At 45.3% G+C, this 13,959-nt stretch overlaps 1 protein-coding gene across 1 annotated transcript in view; it reads left to right on the top strand.

The window, feature by feature from the left end:
• plekhb1 (pleckstrin homology domain containing B1) overlaps positions 1-13,260 on the top strand; it is a 67,767-nt gene extending 54,507 nt beyond the window's left edge. The window contains exons 5-6 of the mRNA XM_055636584.1: positions 9,560-9,656; positions 12,422-13,260. Coding sequence (XP_055492559.1) covers positions 9,560-9,656; positions 12,422-12,558 — 234 coding nt within the window. The 3' untranslated portion in view covers positions 12,559-13,260. The remainder of the gene's footprint in view (positions 1-9,559; positions 9,657-12,421) is intronic.
• The last annotated feature ends 699 nt before the right edge of the window (positions 13,261-13,959 follow it).

Genomic DNA, 13,959 nt, shown 5'->3' with positions numbered 1-13,959 from the left:
GGAAAAAGCTTATCCACGTCAACACTGTCTATCCCTCTCATAATTTTAAAGACCTCTATCAAGTCCCCCCTTAACCTTCTGCGCTCCAAAGAATAAAGACCTACCTTGTTCAACCTTTCTCTGTAACTTAGGTGCTTTCCCCGTAGTAACTTTCCCCGAGATCGTTGGTTTCCTCCCACACTCCAAAGACGTACAGGTTTGCAGGTTAATTGGCTTGGTATAATTGTAATTTGTCCCCAGTGTGTGTAGGATAGTGTTAATGTGCTGGGATCGCTGGCCGGTACAGACTCGGTGATCCGAAGGGCCTGGTTCCGCGCTGCATCTCTAAACTAAAGCTGAACTAAACTAATCAACTAGCATTGATGAGTGAACATCATGAGGCACAAATAAATTAAAATAGTAATTATTCCACAATGAACAAGGAAAGAGAAGCAGCCTTTTAGAAATTGAATTGAAATGGCCTTTATAATTTATCCATTAACATTATGTTTACTGAATTACATTGACTTCTAGTTTTAAAAAAACACCTTGCCTTTAAAATTCGACACAAAGTGTTTGAGTAACTCAGCAGGTCTGGCATAATCGCTGGAGAACATGGACATGTGATATTTCAGGTCGGGAGCCCTCTTCAACCTGAAGAAGGGTCCTGATCCGAAACGTCACCTATCCATGTTCTCAGAGATGCTGCCTGACCCACTGAGTTACTCTAGCAGTTTGTATCTTTTTTTGTGAACTTGCATCTGCAGTTCCTTGTTCCAAATTCTCTTCCATGTTTTTAATTCTCACTATAGTCGCAGCTCTCCCCAATTCTATCAACTCCTCCTGCCCATTAATCCAGTGAGGTGTCTGCTCTTCCAAATGTGGCCTGTTTGCTACTCCCTATTGGTACACTATTGACAATCCCTTCACCTTCCATGCCCTTAGCTCTAGAATTACCTCCATAAATGTCTCTGCCTCCTGCTTTCTCCTTTCCGATTCCCCTTAAAATCCACCATTAGGAGCGGCCAGTTGTCGCCTTGTTTGAAAATGTGCCTATGAACGGGATATTTTCATCGTGGCAGGCTGCAACTAGTGGAATGCCTCAGGGATGGGTGTTGGATCTCTGCTGTTAATAATCCACATCAATCATTTAGATCTTCTTCTTATCGAGTCCACACACAAGATTAGAAGTTGTTCCACCAGAGCTGAACACACCTTTCGGCATCTGCACAATGGTGCCTGTCTTGTGCTTCTTGTGCGTGGTGGAGGAAAGATTGGTGGAAGCAGGGCCGCGACACAAACGCTCTTTCCTTGACCCCAATAATTCAGATGAAGTGTTGGGTTTAGGTTTAAGTTTATTATTGTCGCGTGTATTGAGGTACAGTGCAAAAGCTTTGTTTTGCATGCTGCCGAATCAGATCAGATAATAGTAGACACAGAGTGCTGGAGTAGCTCAGCAGGCCAGGCAGCATCTCAGGTGAACATGGATAAACAACTGTTAGGGTCGGGACTCTTCTTCAGACTGCTGAGATGCTGCCCAACCTGCTGAGCTACTCCACCACACTGAATCTGGAGTTCCTTGTTTCTACAGATCAGATAATGCTATACATAGGGTGGCACGGTGGCGCAGTGGTAGAGTTGCTGCCTTACAGTGCCAGAGACCCGGGTTTGATCCCAGCTACTGGTGCTGCCTACAGGGAGTTTGTACATTCTCTCTGTGACCAGCGTGGGTTTTCTCAAGGATCTCCAGTTTCCTCCCTCACCCAAAGACATACAGGTTTGTCGGCTTCTTGGCTTGGTATAATTGTAAATTGTCCCTGGTGTGTGTAGGATAGTATAAGTGTACGGGAAAAGCTGGTCGGCGCGAACTCGATGGGGCGAAGGGCCTGTTAATCTAATAAATATACCCAAGAATGTAATGGAATTATTATATTTTGTAATAGACAATAGACAATAGGTGCAGGAGTAGGCCATTCGGCCCCCTCGAGCCAGCACCGCCATTCAATGTGATCATGGCTGATCATCCCCAATCAGTACCCCGTTCCTGCCTTCTCCCCATATCCCCTGACTCCGCTATTTTTAAGAGCCCTATCTAGCTCTCTCTTGAAAGCATCCAAAGAACCTGCCTCCACCGCCCTCTGAGGCAGAGAATTCCACAGACTCACCACTCTCTGTGAGAAAATGTGTTTCCTCGTCTCCGTTCTAAATGGCTTACTCCTTATTCTTAAACTGTGGCCCCCCTGGTTCTGGACTCCCCCAACATCGGGAACATGTTTCCTGCCTCTAGCGTGTCCAAGCCCTTGCAATCTTATATGTTTCAATGAGATCCCCTCTCATCCTTCTAAACTCTAGAGTGTACAAGCCCAGCTGCTCCATTCTTTCAGCATGTGACAGTCCCGCCATCCCGGGAATTAACCTTGTAAACCTACGCTGCACTCCCTCAATAGCAAGAATGTCCTTCCTCAAATTAGGGGACTAAAACTGCACACAATACTCCAGGTGTGGTCTCACTAGGGCTCTGTACAACTGCAGAAGGACCTCTTTGCTCCTATATTCGATTCCTCTTCTAATAAAGGCCAACATGCCATTCTTGCCCTTCCATACCCATGATCCCCCAACCACATCTAACTTTCAATGAAACTGGCTCTCCAATACTCCTCTGTGGCAGAGTTCCAGAGGATTCACGCACTCTTGCGTGAAAAAGTTCCTCTCATCTCGATTTTAAAGGATTTCCCCTTATCACCTTAAGCTGTGACTTTCTTCACTGCCTGCTGTACCTGCATGCTTACTTTCATAGACTAATGTACAAAGACCCCCAGATCCCGTTGTACTTCCCCTTTTCACAACTTGACGCTATTTAGATAGTAATCAGCCTTCCTGTTTTTGCTACCAAAGTGGATAACCTCACATTTATCCGCATTAAACTTCATCTGCCATGCATCTGCCCACTTACCCGACCTGTCCAAGTCACCCTGCATTCTCATAGCATGCTCCTCATAGTTCACACTGCCACCCAGCTTTGTGTCATCTGCAAATTTGCTAATGTTACTTTGAATCCCCTCATGTTTGATATAATGATGTACAGATAGGTTGGGAGGAAGAGATTAAGATTCTGCAAGGATTTTGGAAGGCAAAGAGTATATTTTGGTAGGAAAAAGCAGAATGTTATTTCAATGATGTGAAACTATTACCTGGTGTTATTCGGAGATAGATCTGTGCATCTTTCTAGATGTAAATGACCATGCAGTTAGAGCAGGTGTTGGATTGCTCATCACTTTCCCAGATGAATGAACTGCCCACAGCTTACAAGAAACTTGACAAACCATCCAGCTTTTTGGCATCCTATCAACCATCCAAAGCCAGGCTCTCGAGTCCTGGCAACATCCTAATAAATCTCCTCTGCACTTTCTGCAGCTTAATGACATCTTTCCTATAGCAGGGTGACCAAAACTGAACACAATACTCCAAATATAGCCTCAACGTGTCTTGTACAACTGTAACATCATGTCCCTGCTTCTCTACTCAATCCCCTGACTGATAAAAAGCCAGCATGCCATAAGACCCTTTCACTGCCCTATCTCTCTGTGAAGCCATTTGGGAATTATTTTCCTTGTATTCCGAGATCCCTCTGCTCCACAGCTCTCTCCGGGGCCTACTGCTCACTGTGCTTTCTAGTAACTTTTTTATTCTGTGGCACTTATTGAAAACTCCTTTCAGGGGACATTAACTATGGAAGTGCAGAGGTTATCACAACTGTCTCACAGTTCCAGAGGCCCAAGTTTAATTCTGTCCTCCTGAAAAATCTGCGAGGAGTTTACAAGTTCTTCCTGCAATAATTTACTCACCATTTTCCAAAGCTGCTTCTCTTGATCACTGCAAATTGCCTCAAACATAGCTGATTGATAAAAGAATCAAAAGGAGAAGCATGCAAGAGAGAATAGAGCGCTTGACAGCACTGGGCCTGTACTCACTGGAGTTTAGGAGTTTAGAAGAATGAGGGGAGTGGACATCATTGAAAGAGTGAAAGGCTTGGATAGTGTGGATGTGGAGAGGATGTTTCCACTAATGAGAGAGAAACTAGGACTAGAGGTCAGCCTCAGAATTAAAGGACCTTTTAGGAAGGAGATGAGGAGGAATTTATTTAGTCAGAGGGTAGTGAATCTGTGGAATTCTTTGCCAAAGAAGGCTGTGGAGGCCATCAGCGGATATTTTTAAGGCAGAGATAGATAGATTCTTGATTAGTACGGGTGTCAGATGTTATGGGGAGAAGTCGGGAGAATCGGGTTAGGAGGGAGAGGTAGATCAGCCATGATTAAATAGTGGAGTAGACTTAATGGGCCAAATGGCCTAATTCTGCTCCTATCACTTATGACAATAGACAATAGGTGCAGGAGTAGGCCATTCAGCCCTTCGAGCCAACACCTTATAGGTTGCAGGGCCACAGGGGAGATGGATTGATGAGGTAGCTCTGCTGGGGCTGGCAAGGACTGAAGGCCTGGGTAGAATGGACGTGGGGAGAATGTTTCCTGTAGTGGGAGAGTCCAGGACAGGATGGCACAGCCTCAGAATAAAATTATGTGTCTTTTGAAAGGAGATGAGGAGGAATTCCTGTAGGCAGAGGGTGGTGAATCTGTGGAATTCATTGCCACAGACGGCTGCAGAGGCCAAGACTATTTCTAAAGCAGAGATTGACGTCTTCTTGAACAGTAAATGTATAAAAGATTTCATGGAGAAGGCAGGAAGGAGAATAGGCTTGAGAGGGAAAGATAGATCAGCCATGATTGAATGGCAGCATAGACCGGATGGGCCGAATGGCCTAATCCTGCTCCTATGACCTATGAACTTATGATGGGCTGAATCTCCTGTCTGTCACAATAAGTAGTTGTCGGTGCATTGCAATGACTTTATATTGAGGCACAAGAAAGGTGTTTTGACGCAAACACCTGCATTGTACCCAAGCTTGGGGAAAACAATGCATTTCAGAGAGATTTTCCTTGGAGACTCAGCCTTTATGCGTGGGTGTCTCTTGTCTGTAAGCTTGACACCACTGCGTAACACTTGAATAGGAAAGACAGGTTCAAGATAACTGATGCAAGTTTCATTTATTGCAATATCCAAGAAATTTCCAAATTTGGAATAATATCATACGCAATTTAATTTAGCAGCTAGCTCTCTGCACTAATTTGGCACACTGCCCAAAAGCAGCATGCAGCTATCACCATGGTAACCGGTGTTTCAGACGATCTGCCTGTGCTGGCTGCATTATTTGCACTGTGTACATGTGTGCACAGGCTAGGTGTAAAAACGCCAAATTAATTTCTTTACCTTAACATAATGGGAAAATAATTTATTTTTTAAGAAAACTAACTATAAAAATTATCGGGGTTTGCTGTCTATGAGGCTATTTACAGCTCATGCCTCTCTCCTTGATTTGGTCGTGAACACACCAGTTTCCACACTGCTGAGCGTGGCCTTCTTAGCCAGTAGATGCTTGACAATGGACCATATTAGTGAGAGGCAATCACATAATAGGCCTCTTCACTAAATGAAAGCAGCTTCCCTTCTCAAAACACTGCAGCCTTAAAGGGAGTACAGCTACTAGACTTCACATACATGTGTCTTTGAAGGTGTCTGCCAAAATGAGCAAGCAGGTAATAAATTATGTTCATACGTTCATAAGTAGAATTAGGCCATTCGGCCCATCAAGTCTACGCTGCCTCTCAATTATGGCTGATCTATCTTTCCCTCTCAACCCCATTCTCCTGACTTCGCCACATAACCCCTGACACCCGTATTAATCAATAATCTGTCAATCTCCCCCTAAAGAATATTAATTCACGACCTCCACAGATTCACAACCCTCTGACTAAAGAAAGTCTTCCTTATCGCCTTTCTAAAGATACATCCTTTTACTCTGAGGCTATGGCCTCTGGTCCTGGCGTCTCCTACTAGTGGAAACATCAGTGGGAGAAACAGCAACACAAAGTATACGAATACTGGCTTTGTAGCCACAATCATGGGGGAATTGTAACATTTGTCAGTATATGGGACTAGATACAGATGGAAAATAGCGGAGATGAAAGTGCTAAATGGGGGTGTGGGGATGCTTAGTGTTTCATGAAGCCAGGTGCATCTTATTGACCTCCCAATTATATGGAGGTGGGACAAGAGTTGGGCGCTGTTATGGGTCGGGATGGCACAGCTCACCCACATGAAAGAAATGTGTCAGAATAATGAGATGTCTGATTTAACATTGTATTGTATTGTATTGTATTGTATATCTTTATTGTCATTTCCTGAGTATTCACATACCCAGAGGAAACAAAAAAAACGTTGCTCAACCAGTGTCCATTCAGTGTGCATTAAAAATAAATAGAAATAAAAATACATATATCATGAACAAATTTAACACTCTACTAAACATTCAACAGGCGTTCCGATCGGCAGCGGCACGACAGTGGCTCTGCTGCAGTGTGTCCAGGTTGGTGGTTGGTGCGCGATACTTTGGCAGGGGGCAAAGTCCGTTTATCAGTCTTATAGCCTGCGGGAAGAAGCTGAGGAGCATCCTGCTGGTTTTGCAGCTAATGCTCCTGTACCTCTTCCCAGATGGCAGGATGGAGAATATGTGATGCGATGGGTGGTAGGGGTCTTTGATGATGGAGATGGCTCTGCTGATACATCTCTTCCTGTATATGTCCAGCAGGAAAGGGAGTGGAGCACCAATAATCCTGCTGGCGGTCTTCACAATCCTGTCTAGTTGGTGCCGTTCGTACGCCTTGCAGCTCCCGAACCAGGAAGTGGTGCCGTAGGTCAATGTGCTCTCGACAGTCCCCCTATAAAAAGTCCGTAGGTGTGGTACAAACATGTAGGTGTTCCTGCAAATGGTGAGGTAACCCCAGGCCTCTGGAATCTGGGGACTAAAGTAGGACAGCTTCATCTTCAGGAAGAAGGTAGAGCACCTTGTCTAGCCCGGCAGAATAAGAGAGCTTCACACTGCACCAAACTGTTCCAGCAATCCACACTCTGCTAGCTACAGAACGATGGACGGGATCCCCTCTCGTGATTGAATTAGGGTTGGAGAATGGAACCGCCACAAATTTGAGACCTGCAGCTCCTTCTCATCCCTTGAACATGTGGATTGGACAAGCCTGCACTGAAGTGGTTGCCTGGAAGCTAAAACTATAAAATTAGACCATCAGGGCTGAAACTTCCCCATGCACAGTCTAAAGTCCCAGGACATGCAGGCTACCTAAGACATAGAAACATAGAAACATAGAAAATAGGTGTAGGAGTAGGCCATTCGGCCCTTCGAGCCTGCACCGCCATTCAATATGATCATGGCTGATCATCCAACTCAGTATCTTGTACCTGCCTTCTCTCCATACCCCCTGATCCCTTTAGCCACAAGGGCCACATCTAACTCCCTCTTAAATATAGCCAATGAACTGCCCTCAACTACCTTCTGTGGCAGAGAATTCCAGAGATTCACCACTCTCTGTGTGAAAATATTTTTTCTCATCTCAGTCCTAAAGGATTTCCCCTCTATCCTTAAGCTGTGACCCCTTGTCCTGGACTTCCCCAACATCGGGAGCAATCTTCCTGCATCTAGTCTGTCCAACCCCTTAAGAATGTTGTAAGTTTCCATAAGATCCCCCCTCAATCTCCTAAATTCTAGCGAGTACAAACCGAGTCTATCCAGTCTTTCTTCATATGAAAGTCCTGACATCCCAGGAATCAGTCTGGTGAACCTTCTCTGCACTCCCTCTATGGCAAGAATGTCCTTCCTCAGATTTGGAGACCAAAACTGTACGCAATAATCCAGGTGTGATCTCACCAAGACCCTGTACAACTGCAGTAGAACCTCCCTGCTCCTATACTCAAATCCTTTTGCTATGAATGCTAACATACCATTCGCTTTCTTCACTGCCTGCTGCACCTGCATGCCCACTTTCAATGACTGGTGTACCATGACAACCAGGTCTCGTTGCATCTCCCCTTTTCCTAATCGGCCACCATTTAGATAATAGTCTGCTTTTCTGTTTTTGCCACCAAAGTGGATAACCTCACATTTATCCACATTTTCGTTTACTTTCTGAAACTTTTCTCACCGACCACAACCCATTGTTAATCCAGGTGATATAGTACATTAACATAGGAGCCAGTGACTGCAACAGCTGTTTTAAAACACCCGTTTTTTCACACAGAGAGTGGTGAATCTCTGGAACTCTCTGCCACAGAGGGTAGTCGAGGCCAGTTAATTGGCTATATTTAAGAGGGAGTTAGATGTGGCCCTTATGGCTAAAGGGGGATCAGAGGGTATGGAGAGAAGGCAGGTACGGGATACTGAGTTCGATGATCAGCCATGATCATATTGAATGGCGGTGCAGGCTCGAAGGGCCGAATGGCCTACTCCTGCACCTAATTTCTACGTTTCTATGTTTTTACAGCATGCCTGATGCCTATCCATCAGGATTTGAGCTGCAGCATTGAGGCCATTTCTAAGCACCACAGTGCAGGAGGAATGATGCCCATAGACTGAGCGCAGTGAGGATCCACTGAAATAGCAACGTCTGAAAGATTTCTATTGAAACAGGGGGGAAGCTAGGAATATTCTCTGTCAAGTTGAGGCTTTTTATAATACAAGAAATCTAGAGGAAGAATGAGGCAGAGTACAACCTTAAATGAAGTGACTGTCAGATTGGTAGAAGTATAATCAATCATGTACCGGCTTTAATTTGACTTTAATTGACTTTATCTTGCACTAAACGTTATTCCCTTTATCCTGTATCTGTAAACTGTGAACAGTTTGATTGTAATCAAGTATAGAATTTCCACTGAATGGTTAGCACGCAACATAAAGTTTTTCACTGTACCTCGAAACAATAAACGAAAGTAAGCTAAACTAAAGGATAAAAAATATTCAAAATTTTACTATTTTTTTCCCTAAAACACATTTTTAGAGCGGGAAACCGTGGGCCAACAGAATCTACGTTAGTGTTCCAAGAGATGGAGAACATACATAAGCAAAACACACAATGCTGGACAGGGCCGGATTTAGATGAATAGAGGCCCTAGGCTATTCCACTTGTTAGGCCCCTCACAATCCCCAATGCAAGGCCCCTCCCAATCAGCCTATGAAGCCTATAGATAAATCCGGCCCTGCCGAGGCCCCCCCCTAGATCTCGAGGCCCTCAGCTTAAGCTTGTGAAGCTTATACGTAAATCCGGCCCTGATGCTGGGGGTACTCAGCATGTCAGGCAGCATCTGGGGAGGGAATGGAGGGGTGATATTTCAGGTTGGGACTCTTCATTAGGAAATACTTGCACGTTCTGCTGTACTTATAGTTAAACATATCTCTTGTATCTCTGCACCAGGAATCTTCACAGTCCTGGTATTTATACTAGAAACAGGTAAGTTATGAGGGACCTCTTGGTCTAGTAAATCAATAAATGCTTTGCGCCAATGCTAAGTTTTCATCAGGAAATCAGTTTGAGCCTGGTGTAATATGTCACAGAATATAAAACCTCTCTTTAATATTGTAAATTTCCATAATGTTTAATCTGTTGTTCTGTTTTCTGAGGTATCCGTGTATGATCCTGCTGATGATCATTACCAGACCATTGCTCCAGATGCATTTAACACCATCTACATCAGTCCAAGGAACTGTGGTCATCCAGGTACAGTATTTAAAGTCCTGTCACGCAACATGACTATAATTTTATGTCAAAGCTCAATTAATTGGTTTGTTTCAAACTAGATATCATTTTTAATATCTTGATCTTATCAAGCTCTTTGCCTCGACCATGCAAAACCTTATGGTGTTAGAATCATACAGCACAGAAACATAGAATCATACAGCCTTTGGCCCAACTTGCACATGCCAACCAAGATGCCCCAGCTACACTTGTCCAACCTTCCTGTGTTTGGCCCATCCTAACCATGTACCTGTCCAAAAGCCTTTTTGAGGCAGCGACTCCTGTAGATCCTCCCTTCGATGGTGGGGATATCAGTACCCGTGCTGGTCTGGGCTGCGTTCGACACTTTTTGCAATCTTCTTCATTCCTAGGCGTTCAAGTTGCCAAATTCTAAAGGCATCTCTTTATACTGGAAGATCACCAGGTTCTGGGCAGCCTAAAATGTGTCTTTCCCCAGTTGATGATCTTCCAGCAGCACTTGATGTTTGTCCAGTGATGCATCCCTGGGAACAGTCCATAGATCAGGGAACCCTCTGTTATGCAGCAGCTCGGTGTAAACCTCGACAAGGATGGCATGGTGGCGCAGCCGTAGAGTTGCAACCAAACAGCGCAAGACACAAGTTCGATCCTGACTACGGGTGGTCTTTGTACGGAATTCATATATATCCTACCTGCCAACTGGTCCGATTTTATCGTTTTTGTTCCAACTTTTTAAGTTAAAAAAGTGTGGGGGGAAGGGGACTCCATTCAGCGACCACCGGCCGCGGGACCACACAGCACCTCCCGACTCCACGCAGCGACTTTCCCGACTCCACACAGCGGCTTTCACGACTCCACACAGCGGCTTTCCCGACTTCACATAGCGGCTTTGCTGACTCCACTCTTGCGGACTCAATCAGCATGGCTTGTTTACTCAGCCCCACCTCCGGGGCTTTATTCTCCAGCAGGGGCCAGAATGGATATTATCTGTATGGTGAACGGCAGGCGAGAAGACCAATCTGCTGATCTCACGATTTTTTAAACCTTCATAACTTTTCTCATATTTCATTGATCGGAACAAAACTTGGTGGCTTGGAGCAGGGGAGAACGGTGATTAATGTGGCAAAAAAAACCCTAGCGATATATGGTAGCGTTTTTGCGCACATTTAATTACAACGCAGTGGTCAAGATGAGAGTTTTAGTAATAGGATAGATAGATAGATAGATAGATAGATAGATAGATAGATAGATAGATAGATAGATAGATAGATAGATAGATAGATAGATAGATAGATAGATAGATAGATAGATAGATATTGTCATATGTACCAATGTACAAGGAAAAGCTATGTTTTGCCTGCTATCCAGTCAGATCTCTTCAAATTTGTCAGGTAGAGGAATTCCCATTGAGAAATCCATTCATGCCAGTAACAGTGCTGGAAAAAATATTGAACAATTTACACAAAAAATTATAAAACCTTACATTCAGGGGGGGGGGGAGAGATAAATGTGGTTTACACATATTTCAAATATGACTCTTCACTTTCCATATACTTTGCATCACTTAGCAATCTTGGATATCCATTTCGCTTAGGCATTGGACCATCTGCCAATTCTTGAGTGGCTAAGGAAGGTATAAGCCTCCTCAGGGCCCAGAGGGGTGATTTATGAGTGAAGCCAGGGGGATATGTGTGAGATCCTAAATAAATGTTTCTCGTCAGTACGCACCATGGATAGGACAGGTTTGGAGGGATATGGACCAAATGCAAGCAGGTGGGACTAGTGTAGCTGGGACATGTTGGTTGGTGTGGGCAAGTTGGGCCTTGCCTTGCTTCTCTTGTTCGTGCCACCATAAAACTTGGATAGGAAAGGCACAGAAGAAAACGGTTCCAATGCAGGCAAATGGGATTATTGCAGATTGGCACCGTGGTTGGCATGGACTAGGTGGGCCATTTCTGTGCTGGACAATATTATGAATAACAGATTGGGACGAGAGAACACAAGGATGCTGAAATTAATATTCAAACAAGATATCTACTGAACCGGGAAAGGCCAATCCAATGCTGCCCGTCTTATTTATTGGGTAGTGGTGGGGTGCAAAGGCGACGCATGCAGTTCAAAAGGAGAAACCCTCATACTCAAATACCTCCTACAGAATGAATATTTCTATAAGAAATTCTGGGCTAACAACTATATCAGGATGTACAAGTGGTGGCAGAGTGGCGCAGCAGTAAAGTTGCTGCCTTACAGCGCCAGAGACTGGGTTCGATCCTGACTACGGGTATTGTCTGTACAGTGTTTGATCATTCTCCCTGTGACTGCACGTGCTCCTGTTTCTTCCCATATTCCAAAGATGTGTAAATTTGTAGGCTGACAAAAAATGCTGGAGTAACTCAGCGGGACAGGCATGACAAGCATCTCTGGAGAGAAGGAATGGGTGGCGTTTAGGGTCCTGACCCATTCCTTCTCTCCAGAGATGCTGCCTGTCCCGCTGAGTTACTCCAGCACTTTGTCTCTATCTTCAGAGTAAACCAGCATCTGCAGTACCTTCCCACACATTAAGTCTGTTGGTCAATTAACTTCTGTAAATTGCCCCCGGTGTGTAGGATAGAACTAGTGTAAGGGATCATGGCTGATCAGTGTGGACTCGGTGGGCCAAAGGACCTGTTTCTACATTATATCTCTAAACTGAACTAAATGAGACGAATTGTAAGCAATGTACGCATGTTATAATTATACGTCTATAAACCACATGCCCTCTTTTTCAGGGTCGAGGATAACCCGTTTGAGGATCCATCAGGATCCCAGTTGCAACACAGGAGAACAAATTGCACTGGGGATGCTTGTTGGGGCCGTTACAAGCTCTTTGCTGAGATCACTCATGTGGGCACCGTGCTGGTTCTAAAACAATGTTACTGTCAAGGCAAGAAACTGTGCATTGCTGCATAAACATAGAGCACTTTGGTTATACGAACACTCTGCTGTTGACATCATTAGAAATGAAATAATTAGGCAGCAAATTGGTTTCAAACCTAAATCCCAGATCAGATTCAGATTCAGATTCAATTTAATTGTCATTGTCAGTGTACAGTACAGAGACAACGAAATGCAAGATAAATCTATCTTCTATACATAACTAAAACTCTGATCTTACTATATCTTCTGGTTTGGCAGTCTTTCTATTTGAGCACAAACGGTTTGCGATAGCGCTATGATTTTTCACCAGTTCACTCACTGTTCTCCTATGCTGCGGGTGCACCAAGTTGTGTTCCGATCGGTTGAATGTCGTAAAAGTTAGCGAGGTTTCAAAATCTTAAAAACCGTACGTGCGCAGATCGATCTCTTCTCCTGCCCGTCAGCGTCACGCGGATTAGTCTCTACCCCTGTCACTCCCTGGGACAGTCCGCCCCATCGCGTCTTTACTGGAGTTGAGGTTGGCCGGCGGAGGTTTCCACAATTTTCGGAGGGACCCGAAGCAGTCCAGCCCAGCCCCAAGCAGCCCGGCCCCAAGCAGCACGGCCCCAAGCAGCCTGGCATCAGAAACCCAACCCAGGCCAGCCCAGCCCCAAGCAGCCCAGCCCCAAGCAGCCTGGCATCAGAAACCCAACCCAGGCCAGCCCAGCGTGGGAGACCCAGCCCAGCCCTGAGTCAGAGACCCAGCCCAGCCCAGTCGGAGATGTCGCCAAATGGAAAGTGAAGACTCTGATCCCGGCGGAGGAGAACGACCAACGCCTGCTGTGAGTCCCCATCGCACTGCCAATTCTAGCCACTACCCCTCTGGTCCCCCTCGCTGGTTCCTCCCCCCCTTCCCCCGTGATGTCCCCCCTCTCCCCCATGGCTCTTCCCCCATCTTTTCTTCAAGCTCACTCCCCCCCCCAACACACCCCTCTCCCCCTACAGCTAACCCCCCCCCCCCCCCCTCCGCTCACACACCCCTCTCCCCAACACAACACCTCCACCCACACACCCCTCCATCCCACAACCACCCCTGCCCACCCCCCCCCCCCCCCCGCCCACACACACACACCCCCCCCGCCCACACACACACTCACACATTGTGGAAAGGGTTGCGTTGGGAGACCAGGCCTCCCTTGTGACTGGGACCCAACCAGTCCCACTTAGTCAAGTAACAACTAAATTTGTGATCCACAATAGGAAACGCTATTTTTACTGATTAGAACAGCACATGCGACTGGTAATTTTTCTTTTACACTACACACAAAATCAACTTCATCCCCTTCTCCTAAACCAAGACATTTTTTCTTGAGATACTTTGTGTCACATTATGTAAAATTGTTTTACCAAT

This window comes from Leucoraja erinacea, chromosome 6, assembly GCF_028641065.1.
Source record: "Leucoraja erinacea ecotype New England chromosome 6, Leri_hhj_1, whole genome shotgun sequence".
NCBI lineage: Eukaryota > Metazoa > Chordata > Chondrichthyes > Rajiformes > Rajidae > Leucoraja > Leucoraja erinaceus.
This window is presented reverse-complemented; position numbering and strand designations above follow the sequence as displayed.